The sequence below is a fragment of the Nerophis ophidion genome, linkage group LG02 (assembly GCF_033978795.1).
Source record: "Nerophis ophidion isolate RoL-2023_Sa linkage group LG02, RoL_Noph_v1.0, whole genome shotgun sequence".
Lineage (NCBI taxonomy): Eukaryota > Metazoa > Chordata > Actinopteri > Syngnathiformes > Syngnathidae > Nerophis > Nerophis ophidion.
Window position 1 is genome coordinate 74,011,253 of NC_084612.1, and position 22,175 is coordinate 74,033,427.

Below are 22,175 nucleotides of genomic sequence, written 5' to 3' on the forward strand. Positions count from 1 at the left end.
TGTGTGTGTGCAATATGTCTTTAAAAACAGCAGAGTACTCCTGTCATATAAATTATCTTAGATCAGTGTTTTTGAGTAGTATGCCCTTAAAAACAGCAGAATGCTCCTCTAGTATAAAAGATATTTGACCAGTATTTTTGTGCAGTATGTCCTTAAAAACAGTAGAGCACTCCTGTCATATAAAGGATCTTTGACCAGTGTGTTTGTGTAGTATGTCCTTAAAAACAGCAAATACGTCTGGGATAGTTTTCATTTCCGTTTTCACGTTGTATGTCGTTTTAAAAACTGCTAGAAGCATTAACCGTAAGTTAAAGAAAAGCCAAATAATAAATCGCATGATGGAGGTTTTAATAAGCATAACTCAAAACACAGGAAGTATGGTTTCCATGTGGGGTTACTAAGGCGGAAGTGTTAACCTTGAAGTCACGCCCAGTTTTGTGTTTTACGCCACACAATTGGATAAGGACAGCTATAGGAGCATTTTAACTGGCGGTGACTTCTGTCAATCATTATTGTTACCGGAAATACAACCAGGAGACTTTTCACTTCCGTTTTGGCGTTCTCTGTCAATTTGGAAACTGCTAGAAACTAACCGTGAGTTTAAAAAAATGCCAAATAACATTGAATAATGGAGTTTTTTAATAAGCATGTCAATGTTTGTGTTGCTCACATAATTCAGCGTGTTTAGTTACTTTCAACTAGTCGAGCTAACACGAGAAAGGGACGAGGTTGAGGTGTTTTTTGAAAGTTATATTTCAAACCTGACGTATGCACCATCCGCGACCCCGAAAGGGACAAGCGGTAGAAAATGGATGAAGCAATACATGAATGAATTGCGTGTGAATGCTTCAATGCTAAAGTTGAAGTGTGAAATGCTGACAGAATATACAAACCCCGTTTTCATATGAGTTGGGAAATTGTGTTAATGTAAATATAAACGGAATACAATGATTTGCAAATCCTTTTCAACCCATATTCAATTGAATATGATACAAAGACAAGATATTTGATGTTCAAACTCATAAACTTTTTTTTTTTTGCAAATAATAATTAACTTACAATTTCATGGCTGCAACACGTGCCAAAATAGTTGGGAAAGGGCATGTTCACCACTGTGTTACATCACCTTTTCTTTTAACAACACTCAATAAACGTTTGGGAACTGAGGAAACTAATTAAGCTTTGAAAGTGGAATTCTTTCCCATTCTTGTTTTATGTAGAGCTTCAGTCGTTCAACAGTCCGGGGTCTCCGTGATCATATTTTGTGCTTCATAATGAGCCACACATTTTCCATGAGAGTCAGATCTGGACTGCAGACAGTCCAGGAAAGTACCCGCACTCTTTTTTTACGAAGCCACGCTGTTGTAACACATGTCTTGCTGAAATAAGCAGGGGGCGTTCAAGATAACGTTGCTTGGATGACAACATATGTTGCTCCGAAACCTGTATGGACCATTCAGCATTAATGGTGCCTTCACAGATGTGTAAGTTACCCATGCCTTGGGCACTAATACACCCCCATACCATCACAGATGCTGGCTTTTGAACTTTGCGCCCAGAACAATCCGAATTGTTATTTTCCTCTTTGTTCTGGAGGACACCACGTCCACAGTTTCCAAATATAATTTGAAATGTGGACTCGTCAGACCACAGAACACCTTTCCACTTTGCATCAATCCATCTTACGTGAGCTCGGGCCCAGCCAAGCCAGCTACGTTTCAGGATATTGTTGATAAATGGGTTTGGCTTTGCATAGTAGCGTTTTAACTTGAGCTTACAGATGTAGCGACCATCATTAGTTACTGACAGTGGTTTTATGAAATGTTCCTGAGCCCATGTGGTGATATCCTTTACACACTGATGTCGGTTTTTGATGCAGTATCGCCTGAGGGATCAAAGGTCCGTAATATCATGCTTTCATGCAGTGATTTCTCCAGATTCTCTGAACTTTTTGATGATTTCACGGACCGTAGATGGTAAAATCACTAAATTCCTTGCAACAGCTCGTTGAGAAATGTTCGAAAACTGTTCGACAATTTGCTTACAAAGTGGTGACCCTCGCTCCATCCTTGTTTGTGAATGACTTAGCATTTCATGGAAGCTGCTTTTATACCCAATCATGGCACCCACCTGTTCCCAATTAGCCTGCACACCTGTGGGATGTTCCATATAAGTGTTTGATGAGCATTCCTCAACTTTATCAGTATTTATTGCCACCTTTCCCAACTTCTTTGTCACGTGTTGCTGGCATCAAATTCTAAAGTTAATGATTATTCGCAAAAAAACATGTTTATCAGTTTGAACATCAAATATGTTGTCTTTGTAGCGCATTCAACTGAATATGGGTTGAAAATTATTTGCAAATCAATGTGTTCCGTTTATATTTACATCTAACACAATTTCCCAACTCATATGGAAACGGGTTGTGTAGTATAAATATAACAATAGTTTTAACGTTGAAGAGTTATAATTTTCAGGAAAAACGAATTTGAGTTTGGAATTTGGGAAAGTGTTAATTTGAATGTCCAGGATGAGTGGAATGTGTTGTTGTTGGGATGGTTTGAATATGTTGTAAAATGTGGGAATTGTGGAAGTTAAAACAAATGGACAATTCATTTTGAATGGGAAAAATGTCCCCAAAAACTGGGAACTCTTGGAAATCCTGGCATTTTTAAAAATTGTCGGAGAGCACACAATTTTAAACAGGCTGAATATTTTGAAGTTGGAACGATTTGAATCAGATGAAAAATGTTGAGAATTTTAGAACTTTGAAAAATGTCCCATTCATTTCAGTGGAAATTTCTTGGAAATTTGGGAAAAGCGGGATTTTTTTGGAAAATGTTAAAATAATCGAATGTTCTGGATCAGTTCAAAGGGTTGGTGTTGAAATTTTTCAAAATCAGTCGAGAAATGTTGAAGTAGTAACATGTTGAATTGAAAAATGGTTTTACGTAGTTCCTGGAATTTCGGGAAAACCACGAATTTTTCCAGTTCAAAAAACAACTTAGTTTTTTTTGTCCTGATTAAGAGGAATGTTTTGACGGTGAAACGGTTCAAATGCGTTGAAAAATGTCGAAGGAGTATTTGCCAGAAAAAAGGGTGGAAATAGGGCTTTGGAAAAGCAGGAATTCTGAAAAATCCTGGAATTTTTTTTGAACATGGAAAAATTAATAATTTGAATATCCAGAATGATGGAATATGTTGAAGGTGGAAAGGTTTGAATACGTAGAAAAATGTGGAAATGAGGTAGGTTTGAAAAATGGCCAATTCATTTTGAATGGGAAAATTAATGTTGTCCGTCTGTGTTGGCCCTGTGATGAGGTGGTGACTTGTCCAGGGTGTACGCCGCCTTCTGCCCGAATGCAGCTGCGATAGGCTCCAGCACCCCCCGCTACCCCGAACGGGACAAGCAGTAAAAAATGGATGACGCAATACATTAAGGAATTGCTGTTGTTGTTGGAATGGTTTTATTATCTTGTAAAATGTGGGAATTGGGAAAGTAAAAAAAAAATGGACAATTCATTTTGAATGGTGAAATTGTCCCTGAAAACTGGGAATTCTTGGAAATCCTGGAATTTTATAAAATTGTCGGAGAGCACACAATTTTGAACAGGCTGAATATTTGAAGTTGGAACAAATTTAATCGGATGAAAAATGTAAGAATTTTAGAACTTTGAAAAATGTCCCATTCATTTCAACGGGAATTTCTTGGAAATTTAGGAAAAGCGGGAATTTTTGGGAAAATGCTAAAAGACTTGAATGTTCTGAATCAGTTCAAAGGGTTGGTGTTGAAATTTTTCGAAATCGGTCGAGAAATGTTGAATTGAAAAATGGTTTTACAGAATTGCTGGAAACTGTAAAACCGTGAAATTTTCCAGTTCAAAAAAACAACTAAGTTTTTTTGTCCTGCTGAAGAGGAATGTTCTGACGGTGAAACGGTAGAAATGCTTTAAAAATGTGGAAGGAGTAGTCGCCAGAAAAAAGGTGGAAATAGGGCTTTGGAAAAGCAGGAATTCTGAAAAATCCTGGAATTTTTTTTTAACTTGGAAAAATTAATAATTTGAATATCCAGAATGTACTGGAGAGGAGGCTACGCCGGATAGTCGAACCTCGGATTCAGGAGGAACAGTGTGGTTTTTGTCCTGGTCGTGGAACTGTGGACCAGCTCTATACTCTCGGCAGGGTTCTTGAGGGTGCATGGGAGTTTGCCCAACCAGTCTACATGTGCTTTGTGGACTTGGAGAAGGCATTCGACCGTGTCCCTCGGGAAGTCCTGTGGGGAGTGCTCAGAGAGTATGGGGTATCGGACTGTCTTATTGTGGCGGTCCGTTCCCTGTATGATCAGTGTCAGAGCTTGGTCCGCATTGCCAGCAGTAAGTCGAACACGTTTCCAGTGAGGGTTGGACTCCGCCAAGGCTGTCCTTTGTCACCGATTCTGTTCATAACTTTTATGGACAGAATTTCTAGGCGCAGTCAAGGCGTTGAGGGGTTCCGGTTTGGTGACCGCAGGATTAGGTCTCTGCTTTTTGCAGATGATGTAGTCCTGATGGCTTCATCTGACCGGGATCTTCAGCTCTCACTGGATCGGTTCGCAGCCGAGTGTGAAGCGACCGGAATAAGAATCAGCACCTCCAAGTCAGAGTCCATGGTTCTCGCCCGGAAAAGGGTGGAATGACATCTCCGGGTTGGGGAGGAGACCCTGCCCCAAGTGGAGGAGTTCAAGTACCTAGGAGTCTTGTTCACGAGTGAGGGAAGAGTGGATCGTGAGATCGACAGGCGGATCGGTGCGGCGTCTTCAGTAATGCGGACGTTGTATCGATCCGTTGTGGTGAAGAAGGAGCTGAGCCGGAAGGCAAAGCTCTCAATTTACCGGTCGATCTACGTTCCCATCCTCACCTATGGTCATGAGCTTTGGGTCATGACCGAAAGGATAAGATCACGGGTACAAGCGGCCCAAATGAGTTTCCTCCACCGTGTGGCGGGTCTCTCCCTTAGAGATAGGGTGAGAAGCTCTGCCATCCGGGAGGAACTCAAAGTAAAGCCGCTGCTCCTTCACATCGAGAGGAGCCAGATGAGGTGGTTTGGGCATCTGGTTCCAACCGGTAGGAGGCCACGGGGAAGACCCAGGAGACGTTGGGAAGACTATGTCTCCCGGCTGGCCTGGGAACGCCTCAGGATCCCCCGGGAAGCGCTAGACGAAGTGGCTGGGGAGAGGGAAGTCTGGGTTTCCCTGCTTAGGCTGTTGCCCCCGCGACCCGACCTCGGATAAGTGGAAGAAGATGAATGGAATATCCAGAATGGTGGAATGTGTTGAAGGTGGAATGGTTTGAATATGTAGGAAAATGTGGAAATGAGGGAAGTTTGAAAAATGGCCAATTCATTTTGAATGGGAAAATGAATCTTGTTTGTCTGTGTTGGCCCTGTGATGAGGTGGCGACTTGTCCAAGGTGTACGCCGCCTTCCGCCCGAATGCAGCTGAGATAGGCTCCAACACCCCCCACAACCCCGTACGGGACAAGCGGTAGAAAATGGATGTATGGAAAAATGTACCGAAAAAACCTGGAATTCTGGGACATCTGGGAATTTTGGGATTTGTCGAGGGAAAGCCCGTGATTCCCAGATAGTCTGAACAGTTTGAAGTTGGAATTGTTTGAATCAGATGAAAAATTTGGGAGGTATATAGCGCCAACATCTGGAGAAGAAGAAGAAGAAATAGATGAATGTTACATAACAATGTAATGTTATGCTGTGTGCGTGTAAGTAAAAGTATGTTTTAATGACAGCGTCACGGCCGAGAGTCCATGGTCCGAGCAGAAAGTACCCCTGAACGAGGCGACAGCTCGTCAACATGGCTGACGGCCGGACTGAAACATTGAATTTCAACGTGGGAGTTCTGGGACATGTCGACAGCGGCAAGACGTCGCTGGCTCGGGCGCTGAGCAGCACCGCCTCCACGGCGGCCTTCGACAAGAACCCTCAGTCCCGCGAGAGAGGCATCACCCTGGACCTGGGCTTCTCCTCCTTCACCGTGGACCTTCCGGGTCACCTGCGGGCCAAGGAGGGTCAGCAGCCCTATGACAGCCTGCAGTTCACCCTGGTAGACTGCCCGGGACATGCCTCTCTCATTCGGACTATTATTGGCGGTAAGGTATTCATGTTATACAGGGCATAAAAGCACCCATTTAGGTTTTATCAATGAATTTGTTATTATCTTGTCATCACTTTTCTCTGGATGACCGCGGGACCTCAACTTATGGATTTCAGTTGGTTCCGTGACTGAGATCTTAATTTAAAATAAATGAACATTGCCCATTTCAACTCGGTAGAAAATGGATGGTTGGATGGAGTATTTTTGTGAAGGAGGAACAACATAGTTACATCCCGATTGCTACATTTAATCATATTAAGATTATATTTAAGTATAACCTATTATTTATTTCACCAATCCAACATAGCCACTAGTGATCTTTAACTCCATTTCACCAATCAAGCCAAGGCTGGCAGTCACATGACCACACTTACTGTAAATAGTGACACGTCATAACTTGTCCATTTTTACCTACAAAGTATGGAAAGGACATTTATGTCATCATGCGTGTCAGTAAAAAAAAAATTCACATTTCAACCTATAGTTTAGTTTAGTCTTTATTTGAAGGGACAATGCACAGAAACATTAAGCTCAAAGACATATATGTTCTGCACCAGATTATAGCTAAATAGCTAATTTCCATCTGCAGTCCCTGGCTACCTAAATTAGAGGGATACAAAAATCATGCAATACATTTATTACAATAGAATCATACCATATAACATAATCAAATTTAAGAAAAGTCATAAAATGCCCTTTCATGGACACATACTTAACATACAATACGACCACATATCATTTACACCATGGGTGTCAAACTCTGGCCCGCCGTTTAATTTCATTTGGCCCTTGAGGCAATATCAAATTAACATTAGTGCTGGCCCGCCGGTAACACCACATTCACCACTAATACTCATACTTGCCAACCCTCCCGATTTTCCCGGGAGACTCCCGAAGTTTAGTGCCCTTCTCCCTGGGCAACCATTCTCCCCATTTCCACCCGGACAACAATATTGGGAGCGTGCCTTAAAGGCACTGCCTTTAGCGTCCTCTACAACATGTCGTCACGTCCTCTTTTCCTCCATATGAACAGCGTGCTGGCCAAGTCACAGAATATATGCGGCTTTCACACACACATACTTGGTCAACAGCCATACAGGTCCCACTGAGGGTGGCCGTATAAACAACTTTAACATTGTTACAAATATGCGCCACACTGTGAACCCACACCAAACAAGAATGACAAAACACATTTCGGGAGAACACCCGCACCGTAACACAACATAAACACAACAGAACATATACCCAGAACCCCTTGCAGCACTAACTCTTCCGGAATGCTACAATATACACCCCCCCGCTACCACCAAACCCCGCCCACCTCATTTTTATGTTATTTTCGAATTTATTAGCCTGTGGAAAAAGTTGATGTTGATATTTACCTCAGAAGGCTGGAAATAGAAAAGAGGCATTCATTTTTTACTTAAATTGTATTTAATATACCACTAATGTTTTTTCGTTTGTTTTTTGAAAGTTGATTTTGCACTATTACGTTATATAAGCTCTGCCTGTTCCATGGGAGGAAGCCCGAGTACCCGTAGGGAAACCACGCTCCTGTTCACATCTGTCATTTGTAAAAACAACCATGATTTTAACACACACACCACACAATTTACAACAAAAAGGCTGTCACGGATAAATATAATAGCCATAAAGTTGATCAGTCAAACACAGTGGCCACCTTATTGACTGTGTGAGCAGCTTTGATTGCTCCGAAGCCACTTTTTAATTTCAATTGCAAATGAACTAAACTAGAAACTACAAAAAACATGTTGCACTAAGTTGTAGATGTTTTACTAGCACTATGTTATCATTAGCCCTGTTATATTATAAGTAAATGTAAAATGTGCATATTTTGTTGTTCATCCCGTCGTAGTAGTCACTCACTCACTCACTCACTCACTCACTCACTCACTCACTTACTCACACACACGGTTCAGAAGTTACTCAGTAGTTTTTTCACTGAATGCTTTTATTCAAGTAATTATTTGGATGAATACTTCTTTATTTGATTCCCATTACTGTAAAGTAACATTACTCTTACTTGTGTAAAATTTTACTCACATGTGATTATTTTATGATGGTGTTAATTGTTCTCATACAATAATCATAATACTCCTGCGTTCCCATCCTGCTGGCTTGTTCCCGCATACTTCCAGTAGGGGGCGCCAGCCACTCAGTAGCCCAGGGGCGTCAAACCCATTTTAGGTCCATGGAGGAAAATCTGTGCACAGGTGGGCCGGACTATTAAAATCATGGCATTAAAACTAAAAAAACAAAGACAACTTTAGATTGTTTACCATGTCTTACTTTGGCCAAAAATAGAACAAACACCTTCTGAAAATATTGCAATAAAAATATAGAAAACAATACCGGCAGCGGTAAAGTTTAGATCCATTAAGGAAAGAAGAAAGTGAATAAATTTACATATGCATAAAACATTTGTTTTCTTTTCCATCCATTTATCTTCTTCCGCTTATCCGAGGTCGAGTCGCGGGGGCAGCAGCCTAAGCAGGGAAGCCCAGACTTCCCTCCCTCCAGTCATTTCGTCCAGCTCCTCTTGTGGGATCCCGAGGCTTTCCCAGGCCAGCCAGGGGACATAGTCTTCCCATCCTGTCCTGGGTCTTCCCCGTGGCCTCCTATCGGTCGGACGTGCCCGAAACACCTCCCTAGGGAGGCGTTTGGGTGGCATCCTGACCAGATGCCCGAATCACCTCATCTGGCTCCTCTTAATGTGGAGTGGCTTTGCTTTGAGCTCCTCCCAGATGGCAGAGCTTCTCACCCTATCTCTAAGGGAGAGCCAAATGTTTAGACTCACCTTCTCAATCAACGCATTTTCTTTATTTTCATTTACATTCTAGATCAGGGGTAGGGAACCTGTGGCTCTCGGATAAATCTGAGCTGACATTGCTTAACAGGATAAGTAATGAATAATTCCACTTGTAATCACAGTGTTAAAAACAACGTTCAAAATATAAAACATTCTCATGCATTTTTATGTTCAAGAAGTTGCGTTAATGGTAAGAAGTAATTTATTTATTATTGGTTAGTGTGGGGCTTGCTCTCCTGGGGGTTCTTCAGACCACCAAGAGCCTGTTTTAGGGTTACAATATTGTTTTATTTTATTTTTCTCTCAGTTGCTTTACAACAATTGTCTTTTTCTCTTTCGTCCTCACTCACGCTCTGGCTCCAGCCCCAACCCTGTCTCTCCTCCTGGCTGCTGCTTATAACAGAGCGACAGGTGATTAGATAAAAAGGCCCAGGTGGGCCGTCTACACACTTGTCACTGATTTCGAGGCCGGTCCTGGCAACATCCCGCTTTGCTGCAGGCCCGCAGGCCACGCCCCCTCCACAGTTAGCTTCAGAATAACAATGTTATTATAAAGAACAATTGACTTATTACACTCTGGAAATGTTGGTCTTACTTAAAAATGCACACGTTTAGTTGTGTTCAGTGTTAAAAAAAATATTATATGGCTCTTAGGGAAATGCATTTTAAAATATTTGGCTTCTTGGCTCTCTCAGCCAAAAAGGTTCCCGACCCCTGTTCTAGATTTTCACTGAAGGCATCAACATTATAAATGAACACATGTGGAGTTATGTACTTAACAATAAAAGGTGAAATTACTGAAAACATGTTTTATATCCTAGCTTCTTCAAAGTGGCCACCCTTTGCTCTGATTACGGCTTTGCACACAATTGCATTCTCTCCATGAGCTTCAAGTTGTTGTCACCTGAAATGGTTTTCACCTCACAGGTGTGCCCTAACAGGGTCGATTCGTGGAATTTCTTGCTGTATCAATGGGGTTGGGACCATCAGTTGTGTTTTGATTCTGTGAATTAAGAATACATTCTCGCTCCCTCATCGTTCTGACACGTTATTGTATGAGCTGCATTGTTGTGCAGCAAGTGAAGATGTTGCAAACACGATTCAGTGGAGCGCACATGTTCGACATTATGCTTGGAAGGAGAATGTAGCGATTGGGGTATATATTATTAACCCCCCTTCCCCTCTGTGGTCCCTAACGGGGAAATGACAGGAAGGAGTTAGAGCCAAGTGGAAGCAGGGAAAAGCGGCCAGCGCAGGAAAAGCAAAGTCAGGAAAGCGAAGCGAGCGTGCGGCAGCTCCAGTTTCAGCCCTCTAGCCCTTTCTGCTGTTTTCCTTGGATGTCTCCGTCTTTTCCGCGTTGTCGTCCACGTCACCCGTCACCGTCTCACACAGTCCTGCTCTTCCAGGGGCCCAGATCATCGACCTGATGATGCTGGTGGTGGACGTGGTGAAAGGAGTGCAGACTCAGACTGCCGAGTGTCTCCTGATTGGACAGCTGACCTGTCCCCGCATGGTGGTCGTGCTGAACAAAACCGACCTTCTGCCAGCCAGCAAGAGGCAGACTGCCATTGAGAGGATGACCAAGAGACTCCACAAAACGCTGGAGAACACCAGGTGTGCATTGTGGACACCAATCTATCAATTACAAAAGAAACCTGGAGTTTCTTTTACCACATCTTTTTTCTTTTTTTTTTTTTAGATTTAAGGACTGTCCAGTGATTGCAGTGGCAGCCAAGCCTGGAGGCCCCGAAGCTCCTGATGCAGAGGAACCGCAGGGGGTGTCAGAGTTGATTGAGGTAGAAACATGCCTCATTGAAGCCCTGAGAACTCATTTAAAATTGACTTTTTAGTGATATTTTGACAGCATTAAGTCAAACTTTATTCATGACGTGCTTTTCATACATAAAACAAATGCCACTAAAAGTGCTCAAGAGACTTAAAAAACAATGCCCCATCATTAAACACGCATACACACTCATGAGTGCATTGCTGAGTACAGAGGAGCCAGGTGAGGCAGCACTTACAGTGGGACAAACAAGTATTTAGTCAGCCAGCGATTGTGCAAGTTCTCCCACTTAAAATGATGACGGAGGTCTCTAATGTTCATCATAGGTACACTTCAACTGTGGGAGGCAGAATGTAAAAAAAAAAATCCAGGAATTTACATTGTAGGAATTTTTAAGAATTTATTTGTAAAATATGGTGGAAAATAAGTATTTGGTCAACCATTCAAAGCTCTCACTGATGGAAGGAGGATTTGGCTCAAAATCTCACGATACATGACCCCATTCATTCTTTCCTTAACACGGATCAATTGCCCTGTCCTCCTTAGCAGAAAAACAGCCCCAAAGCATGATGTGTTTCCACCCCCATGCTTCACAGTAGGTATGGTGTTCTTCGGATGCAACTCAGTATTCTTCTTCCTCAAAACACGACGAGTTGAGTTTATACCAAAATGGATACATGGATGATACAGCAGAGGATTGGGAGAATGTCATGTGGTCAGATGAAACCAAAATAGAACTTTTTGGTATAAACTCAACTCGTCGTGTTTGGAGGACTAAGAATACTGAGTTGCATCCCAAGAACACCACACCTACTGTGAAGCATGGGGGTGGAAACATCAGGCTTTGGGGCTGTTTTTTCTGCTAAGGCAGGGGTCGGGAACCTTTTTGGTTGAGAGAGCCATGAAAGCCAAATATTTCAAAATGTATTTCCGTGAGAGCCGTATAATATTTTTTAAACACTGAATACAACTAAATGTGTGCATTTTTAAGTAAGACCTGTCATGTCTTTCTGATCACGTTCTGTTTAGTTATGTTCTGTTTTGTTTTGACTCCATTAGTTCCTGTTTTTGCACACCCTGGTTTGTTTTTGTTTCCATGACTACCAATCAGTTCACCTGTTTTCACGACTCACGCACCTGATTTACTTGATCTCATGTACCTGTTCTCAATCACCACGTCACCATTTAAGCCTGCAGTTGCCAGGCAGTCAGCCTGGCGACCTCACCCTCTATCACCTCCTACACACCTATGTCATCCATGCCGATGATCCATGCTCTTTCTCGGTCCAAGTAAGTTTTTCATGCCATAGTGTGTAAGTTTTATTTAATGTTCATAGTTCTCCCATTGTGCGAGTTTTAGTTTTCATGGCCAAATTTTTAACCTCCACTGAGAGCGCCTTTTGTTTATACCCTTTGTTTTTGTAATATTTTTGAGTTAAGATTAAAGATGTCATTACCTTCACGCCATGTCCGTTCCAATCGCTTTGCACCACGGGAAAATAAACCACACCATAGTCAAGGTCTTGACAAGACCAACATTTTTAGAGTATAATAAGTTTCTTATTCTTTTTAATAACATTGTTATTCTAAATTTAACCAATAATAAATATAATACTTCTTACCATTAATGCGACATCTTGGACAGGTGCGATAGAAAACAGATGGTTGGATTAATTTGAGCGTTATTTTTAACACTGTGATTACCAGCGTAATTATTAAGTACTTATGGTGTTAAGCAATGTCAGCTAAGATTTATCTGAGAGCCAGATGTAGTCATCAAAAGAGCCACATCTGGCTCTAGAGCCATAGGTTCCCTACCCCTGTGCTAAGGGGACAGGACGATTGATCCGTGTTAAGGAAAGAATGAATGGGGCCATGTATTGTGAGATTTTGAGCCAAAACTTCCTTCCATCAGTGAGAGCTTTGAATGGTTGACCAAATACTTATTTTCCACCATAATTTACAAATAAATTCTTTAAAATTACTACAATGTGAATTCCTGGATGTTTTTTTTGACATTCTGTCTCTCACAGTTGAAGTGTACCTATGATGAAAATTACAGACCTCTGTCATCATTTTAAGTGGGAGAACTTGCACATTTGGAGGCTGACTAAATACTTTTTTGCCCCACTGTATCAAACATGACAGTCCAATAATGTCTTCCTGGAACCTGTTTATGCGCACCAAACCTAAATATGTATCATCTTCCTCACTTGTTTGCTCCATTAGCCCACCCAGTGTACACCCACCACTTGACATAGTAACAATAATAATAAAAATTTCCTTTAGAACTTCTTTCCTAATAACTCAGACACTTTTACATTTACATTAGGTTATTTACAATCCGGGGAGATGGGATGTGAATGGAGGACTTTATTAGTAAAGGGTTGAAGTTGCCAGGAGGTATTGTTTCAGAGCGGTTTTGAAGGAGGATAGAGATGCACTTACTTTTACACCTGTTGGGAGTGCATTCCACATTGATGTGGCATAGAAAGAGAATGAGTTAAGACCTTAGTTAGATCGGAATCTGGGTTTAACGTGGTTTGTGGAGCTCCCCCTGGTGTTGTGGTTATGGCGGTCATTTACGTTAAGGAAGTAGGTGTAGCGGATTTTATAGACCAGGCTCAGTGCAAGTTGTTTGACTCTGTCCTCCACTCTGAGCCAAATAACTAACATATAGAACATGCTATACCTTTACCAAACAATCTGTCACTTCTAATCGATAAATCCCTTGAAATCTTCTTCCTCGATGTCGCTTCTAAACAACTCCGCCAGGTATGCGGCGCTTCCTCTTGTCCTTTTCTGCTGCATATTTCACTACGTCCAGCTTGTAATCTGCAGTACATGAGTTCTTTTTCGGTGCCATTTTTGTTCCGCCCTTCTCAGTTTTTATAAGTTACCACCAACGTTGAAACGATCCATTTTAATAGCTACGTCAGTAGCATATAGCAGTTCTGCCATGACCCTCCCCCGCCAAATTCTTATTGGTTGATGTGTGTGTGACAATTGATGACATTTTCTTCATCTCTTCCGCGAATTAGTAATATTATTTAATATTTTACGGTAATATGTTAAGAATTTCACGGTAGCAAAGGGGTTAGTGCGTCTGCCTCACAATACGAAGGTCCTGCAATCCTGGGTTCAAATCCAGGCTCGGGATCTTTCTGTGTGGAGTTTGCATGTTCTCCCCGTGAACGCGTGGGTTCCCTCCGGGTACTCCGGCTTCCTCCCACCTCTAAAGACATGCACCTGGGGATAGGTTGATTGGCAACACTAAATTGGCCCTAGTGTGTGAATGTGAGTGTGAATGTTGTCTGTCTATCTGTGTTGGCCCTGCGATGAGGTGGCGACTTGTCCAGGGTGTACCCCGCCTTCCGCCCGACTGTAGCTGAGATAGGCGCCAGCGCCCCCCGCCACCCCAAAAGGGAATAAGCGGTAGAAAATGGATGGATGGATGGATGTTAAGAATTTCACACACAAGTCGCTCCCCCGGCCAAACTATAAAAAAAACTGCGACTAATTATCCGAAAAATACGGGTAAGTCTTTTTTTAATTTTTAATTTGACATGTTATCTTCTGCTTCGTCCCAGCTATTAAAAGAGCAAACATATCTCCCACAAAGAGACCCTGGAGGCGACCTGCTAATGGCCGTGGACCACTGCTTCTCCATCCGTGGCCAAGGAACGATCATGACCGGGACCATCCTGCAGGGGTCGCTGGCCATCAACGACACCGTGGAAATCCCAGCTCTAAAAGTAGGCAACTTTGAACTTTTATTTACTCACTTAACACTAACCACTTTGAATATTACTTACTTGTGTTTGAAGCGGTTTTGCTTATTTTCTCATCACTGTAAGTTGAGGCTTGAATATTTGAGTATTTTTTAGTCATTTGCCTGATTGTGATAGGATGAGTGGAATGAGGCAGCTGGCAAAATAGAACTAGGAGTGCTGTACATGCAACATCAAAGGTGAACCAAACAGTTGTCATTTTCACCTCATGGTGGCAGCAAATTAAAAGTTATTTTTATTTCTATGTACCTCAGAGCTGTTGCTACTGATGATGCAACGATTGATGATTGTCAATCTGTCAGATATGTTTTCCCAGATGTTTCTTTGATTGTGATAGCTTTGTTTTCATTTTGGTTGACAGCCTGTCTTATTTTGACCCCTTTTGAGTGTATGTAGAGAACTTCAATACATCAGTGCCAATAATAACACAGTACAAACTATATAATACAGTAATATGCAAGAAGACTACCCGGTTTATATACTAGTAGTTTTCAGAAAACCGAATACATTTGGGGCCTAACCTACTTCCCGAACATCAGATTTTCTGGAACACGTTCTGCTCACCTCGCCCCAGACTATGTTTACTCTCTTAAAGCAAAAATGATCTTAGCCTTTCACTGAAATTAGCATAGCAGGTTTGGGGAAAAAAAAGTTTCTTAATTTTTGTCTTGCTGATCTGCTTCTGTACAGAAGTTATAACTGCTGCTTTGTTGTGTCTTTTTCCCCACTTATTTGATCATTTTACAAACATTATTACTATGGTTTATAATATGTTATTCAGTTCTATATTAATCATATTAATTTAATTAATTCAGTATATTTTATTCATTCTTAAAATTGTATTGAGTTCATTTTGAATATGTTTGAGATGATCATTCTTATTATTATTTACTATTATATTATATTTACTGTTTATATATTATAGTTTGTAATTTTTAAGTTTTATCAGAATACATTTTATTTGAAAAAGTATGTTCACCACACCAGGAATTTGACTTGGTGCTGTGCTCTCTTTGTTCATCGCAAGAAAAAAAGAAAAACGTAACAAATTTGAGAGAGCTCAAAAATGTGATTATTTTTATTTGTATTTATTCATTCAAATATTTTTTTATACATATAAATTCTGCCCCTTTCTTAGTTAAATATTGATTAAAGTCCATGAATAAGATTGTATTTATTTAGTATTAAATGTTTGAGTTAAAAATCATCATTATTATTATTATCATTGTTATTATTATTATTTATTCATTACCATTATTTACTATATTAATTATGTTTTAAATAAATCTTGCCCCTTCTCTAGTTAAATCTTAAACTCCATTCTTAACATGGTGTTTAGTTTGTATCAAATATGATTGAGATCACCTTCATTATTAATATTATTATATTTATTATTTAAAATTACCATTATTTAAATATTAAAATAATTTAAATATTTACAGTATTTTAATTAATGGACTATAAATATTTAGTTTGTATTTAGTATGTTTGAAATTATTATTATTATTATTCTTTAATCATTACCATTATTTATTATATTAATTATGTTTTAAATAAATCTTGCCCCTTCTCTACTTAAATCTTAATTAAACTCCATTCTTAACATGGTGTTTAGTTTATATCAAGTATGTTTGAGATAATCTTCATTATTAATATTATTATATTTATTATTTAACATTGCCATTATTTAAATATTGAAATAATTTAAATATTTACAGTATTTTAATTAATGGACTATAAATATTTAGTTTGTATTTAGTATGTTTGAAATAATCATTATTATTATTATTCTTCTTTAATCATTACCATTATTTGTCATGTTAATTATTTGTATATTACTTATATTTAATAAATAGGCTATTGTTTTATTTATTCAATTAAATAAATAGATAATACGTTTCCACTTTTCTTGTTAAATCTTGATCAAAGTCCATTTATAAAATTGTATTTAGTCTGTATAAAATATGTTTGGGATGATGCTGATGATTTTTTAGTCGTTACCATCATCACATTTACATTAATTTAGTTAATTACATTTTTTAAATAATAATGTTTGCCACTTTCTTTGTTAAATCTTGATTAAAGTCCCTCCGTGAAATGTGTATTGTTTCGTTATTAAATGTGTTTTCATGCTTCATTTGTGTTGTTTTGTCTCCTTCTCTCATCAGGTGAGCAAGAAGGTAAAGTCGATACAGATGTTTCGGAAGCCGGTCTCGGGGGCCATGCAGGGAGACCGCGTGGGTGTGTGCGTGACCCAGTTTGACCCCAAGCTGCTGGAGCGGGGCGTCGTGTGCACCCCAGGCTCCCTGCGCACCCTCTACGCCGCCGTCATCTCGGCCAGAAAGATCGGCTACTTCAAGGGCTCGCTCTGCACGCGGGCCAAATTCCACATCACCGTGGGACACGAGACCGTCATGGCAAGGGTGACCTTCTTCGGCCTCCCCGAGCGTTGTCCGGACACACCCGACCTACAGCCGTGCTCGCTAGAAACGGCCTTTTCCTTCGACAGGGAGTACCTCTACCAGGAGGACTACGTCGCGGGCCAGGGAGAGCCTAGTCCGGCACCCGACCCGGAGCAGTGGGCCTTGCTGGAGTTTGAGCGTCCGGTTACTTGCCCCTTACTCTGCCTGGTGATTGGCTCCAAGCTGGACAGCGACATCCATGCGAACGCTTGCCGCTTGGCCTTCCAAGGACGTCTGCTGCACGCCTTTGAGGATAAATGCTACGCCGAGAGCAGCCTGCCTGGCCTGCTCATCTACAAGACCAAACACAAGGAGGGACAAGTGGAGCGGGTGAGTGGTCGCTCAAAGGCCTTCTTTTGTCCTCATGCTCAGTCTCGCTTATTTCAACGTTTCTCATCGCCGCTGGCGCAGATAGAGCACCCATTGTGTGTTCACAAACACACACGTACACATAAACAAGCGTGCTCTGGTGAGCGGCCATAGAGACGTGTGTGTGTGTGTGTGTGTGTGTGTATGTGTGTGTGTGTGTGTTCGTGTTCCCGTATTCCTACCCTTCTTGAGACATCAACAAGGAAAAGTAGCTTACAGTGGGGCAAAAAAGTATTTAGTCAGCCACCGATTGTGCAAGTTCTCCAACTTAAAACTATGACAGAGGTCATTAATTTTCATCATAGGTACACTTCTACTGTGAGAGACAGAATGTGGAAAAAAACTCCAGGAATTAACATTGTAGGAATTTTAAAGAATTTATTTGGAAATTATGGTGGACAATAAGTATTTGCTCAACCATTCAAAGCTCTCACTGATCGAAGGAGGTTTTGGCTCCAAATCTCACGATACATGGCCCCATTCATTCTTTCCTTAACAAGGATCAATCGTCCTGTCCCCTTAGCAGAAAAACAGCCCCAAAGCATGATGTTTCCACCCCCATGCTTCACAGTAGGTATGGTGTTCTTGGGATGCTACTCAGTATTCTTCTTCCTCCAAACACAACAAGTTGGGTTTATACCAAAATGGATACATGGATGATACAGCAGAGGATTGGGAGAATGTCATGTTGTCAGATGGAACCAAAATAGAAGTTTTTGGTAAAAACTCAACTTGTCGTGTTTGGAGGAAGAAGAATACTGAGTTGCATCCCAAGAACACCACACCTACTGTGAAGCATGGGGGTGGAAACATCATGCTTTGGGGCTGTTTTTCTGCTAAGGAGACAGGACGATTGATCCGTGTTAAGGAAAGAATGAATGGGGCCATGTATCGTGAGATTTGGAGCCAAAACTTCCTTCCATCAGTGAGAGCTTTGAATGGTTGACCAAATACTTATTGTCCACCATAATTTACAAATAAATTCTTTAAAATTCCTACAATGTGAATTCCTGGATATTTTATTTTCACATTCTGTCTCTCACAGTTGAAGTGTACCTATGATGAAAATTACGGACCTCTGTCATCATTTTAAGTGGGAAAACTTGCACAATCGCAGGCTGACTAAATACTTTTTTGCCCCACTGTACATATGAGGAGGTGTGGCCATAAATCGTGGTCCAAATACAGAAAACCACTGCTTCTAATAGAGAATGTCTCATTTGCACCCCTGGTGGTGAAGTCTATCAAAATGACGGTGGTCTCAAAAAGGAGGGATTGTTTTAAATTGACTGTGTGTCACTTTTAAAAGTGCTCCCCGTCTGGTCAACATATGAAATAACGTGTGTGTAAAAATCTGAAGTGCTCCCCCTCTGGCCAACATGAAATAACAAGTGTGTGTAAGGAATTGTCATGCGCCCCCTTTGGCCAAAATTAATAAAAGAAAGAAAAGGAGACATACTGTGGCCCTGTGATGAGGTGGCGACTTGTCCAGGGTGTACAACGCCTTCCGCCGGATTGTAGCTGAGACAGGCAACAGCGCCCCCCGTGACCCCAAAAGGGAATAAGCAGTAGAAAATGGATGGATGGATGGATGGAGACAGACTGTAATAACTTAAAGTAAAAAACGAAGATTAAAAACCAATTACAAACAAAAATAAACAAACAAAAAGAAATAAACTAAAATGAGTATTTTTCTCATAATGTGTCGACTTTTTTCTTATAGAATTGAGAACAATTTCTTATATTCTTTCTGCTTCTGTAATACTGCAATATTTTCTCGTAAAATGATTACTTTTTTATGTAAAATTCGAGACTTTTTTATGCAAAATGGTCATATAAAATTCAGACTTTTATCACAATATAGCCAATGGTGACATTTTTTGAGTAGAATTGTGACTTTTGTCATAATTTTGCCAAGCAAAATTTCGATGATTATTATAATCGGGCCAAAATATTTAAGTTTTCTTATAAAACTGTGACTTTTTTCGAGTAAAGTTAGTACTCTTTTCATAAAATTGCCAACATGTTAAGCTTTTCTTGTAGAATTGCGATCGTTATTGAGTAAAATTCCAACTTTTGTCATAATATCGCACGAATGTTCAGGTTCTTCTTGTAAAACTTTCACTTGCGTTGAGGGAAATGATGACTTTTATTATAATACCGCCAAAACTGAAGTTTTCCTTGTGAAACTGTGGCCTTTTTCTTGTGAAATTCCAACTCATTTTTTACGACAAGCTTTTTTAAATTTGCATAGTATGTGTATATTATTAATGTTGGAAATACAAATCTTTAAATATATAGAAAGGTTGGTTCTAAAAAGGTAGGCATTATTCGAAGGTCTCAAGACGGTAACACATGCAAGTGTGTGCGTGTGTGTGTATGTGCGTGCGTATGTGTGTGCGTGTGAGTGTGTGTGTGCGTGCGCTCTCCTTAGAACGTATACTGTGACACAGAGGTGTGTGTGTGTGTGGGTGGGTGGCCGCCTGACGCCACTCGGTCCGTCTCGCTGTCAGAGACTGGCGCTGTTTGGACACACCTGAGCGGCACAGGTATACCCACATGGCTCGGAGTTCAGGTGATTGTTCTCCGCGTCGCATCTGACTCAACACTTCCCACTCGCTGACTCAAAGCGTAAAAGTCTGTAGTCGGATTACGCAAGAACTCCTCAAATGATTTTGTAGCGCCGTGGCACAAGCCACTACTTTATGGTTGGGATCCGGATCTTTAATTATAATCGCAGCAGCCATCTGCGTTTTATCATCTCTGAACCAGGAAGCGGCCTGTTAATCGTATATCAATAATAAATATTGAGATAAATCAATAAATACACATTTTGTGATAGGTACAAGGAGAAAAAACAAATATGTTAAGGGCATATTTTATTCACATAAACTACATTTGATGAAATAATAAGTGTTTATTTGTGTATTTTGAGTATTCATGCATCTAATTATATACTAAATATACTACAATATAATATACAAAATTAATTTTGTTAAATAAGCTCATGTATTCTCTTATTATTTTTACTTTTGGACACAAACCATGTTGTTTTCTTTTTTTTTGTTGTTTTTAAAATTGTATAGACAGAGACTATTTCTGGTTGTTGGGATCAAAATTTGAAAAATAAATGAACAAACTGATGCACAAACAAACCACTTTTTAAAGTCATAGTGGCCTAAAATTATTTGCACAGGACTCTAAACCTTTTGAGAAGCAGCGTCCTTTGCAGTGGACATTTGTTTGAGATACTGCAGAGGACATTTTTGTTTTCATTCAACATACAAAAAGCCTATAGTAATGATAATTATAATGGATTAGATTTAAATATCTCCTTTCTATTGACTAGATACTTAATCCTAAGCACAATTACGTTTATAACGGCATGATTTAACATTCTGTAACAATGGTGAGGACATTATTGGAATGTCTGATTCTGGCAGCTCTGCCATTTTAGTGCTTTTAGATCTTACAGCTGCCTTTGACACAGTCGACCACACATTCTTTTAGACCGCCTGAGAGACGGTGTGGGTGTCAGGGGGACTGCGTTAGAGTGGTTCAGATCTTACCTGTCTGAGAGGTCCTTCTCTGTCGGGCTGGGGGACGCCACCTCTTCTTCTGCCCCGCTTTACTGTGGTGTCCCCCAGGGATCTATTTTAAGCCCCATCCTGTTCGCTCTTTCTCTCCTCCCTCTTGGAGATATTTTTAAGAAACATGGAGTGTTTTATCACTTTTATGCAGATGACTGCCAAATTTATATGCCGATTTCAAAAGGCCACGGCCCCCCTGACACCCCTTCGTAACTGTCTATGCCACGTCAAGGCTTGGTTAGCCCAGAATTTTTTAATAATGAATGAAGGAAAAACGGAAATTTTAGTTTTTGGTCCGGCCCTCACTGACTTGGGACCATTGCAAAATGATGTGCGTCCCAAAGTCACCAGCCTTGGCGTCACTATAGACAGCCATTTTAAACTAGACAAACAAGTCAATGGCGTTTGAAAATCGTGTTTTTATCACCTTCGTCTTTTAGTAAAGGTTAAACCGTTTTTATCTTTTAACCTTTTTGAACAAGTGGTGCATGCTTTTATTTCAAGTGGCCTGGACTACTGCAATGCACTTTATGCTGGAATTAGCCAAAAAGCTCTCTCCCGGTTGCAGTTAGTCCAGAACGCGGCAGCACGACTTTTAACAGCGGCCAGGAAACGCCAGCATATAACCCCAATTCTTCAGAGTTTGCACTGGCTCCCTGTTCATTTTAGAATTGATTTTAAAACATTGCTGTTTGTTTATAAATCTTTACATGGACTGGCACCTCAATATATCCCCGACCTCATCCAAATTTACATTCCTGTGCGCGCTCTGAGGTCCGAGAGCCAGTTCCAGCTCGTGGTGCCCAAGACCAGACTTGAGACCAGGGGAGACAGGGTCTTCTCTGTGGTCGGCCCTAAGCTCTGGAACACTCTGCCCCTCCATGTTCAAACTGCTTCCTCAGTGGAGTGTTTTAAGTCTCGTCTTAAGACCCACTTTTATTCTTTGGCTTTTAACACTACGTGAGTTGTGTGGTCCTCTGTCCTCTGTGTTTTTTTATACACTTTGATTTCTATATTACTGTTTTAATTGATGTTACTCTTTAAAATAGTTTTTAATCATATTTGTTTTTATATTGTTTTTTTTTAATATTGGTTTTATATTTATTTATTTTTTGTTTTTATTCAGTCATTGGTGGAGCATAATATTGTTCTTTTAATATTGTTTTTAACATGGCTGTGCAGCACTTTGGAAACGTTAT

At 40.5% G+C, this 22,175-nt stretch overlaps 1 protein-coding gene across 2 annotated transcripts in view; it reads left to right on the forward strand.

The window, feature by feature from the left end:
• Nucleotides 1–462: 462 nt before the first annotated feature.
• The window catches only part of eefsec (eukaryotic elongation factor, selenocysteine-tRNA-specific), a 72,155-nt gene continuing 50,442 nt past the window's right edge, over nt 463–22,175 (forward strand). For both annotated transcript variants that reach the window (XM_061890680.1, XM_061890670.1), the window contains exons 1-6: nt 463–594; nt 5,784–6,143; nt 10,385–10,592; nt 10,678–10,774; nt 14,355–14,519; nt 16,724–17,347. In XM_061890680.1, the coding sequence (XP_061746664.1) occupies nt 5,849–6,143; nt 10,385–10,592; nt 10,678–10,774; nt 14,355–14,519; nt 16,724–17,347 (1,389 nt within the window). In that variant the 5' untranslated portion in view covers nt 463–594; nt 5,784–5,848. The remainder of the gene's footprint in view (nt 595–5,783; nt 6,144–10,384; nt 10,593–10,677; nt 10,775–14,354; nt 14,520–16,723; nt 17,348–22,175) is intronic.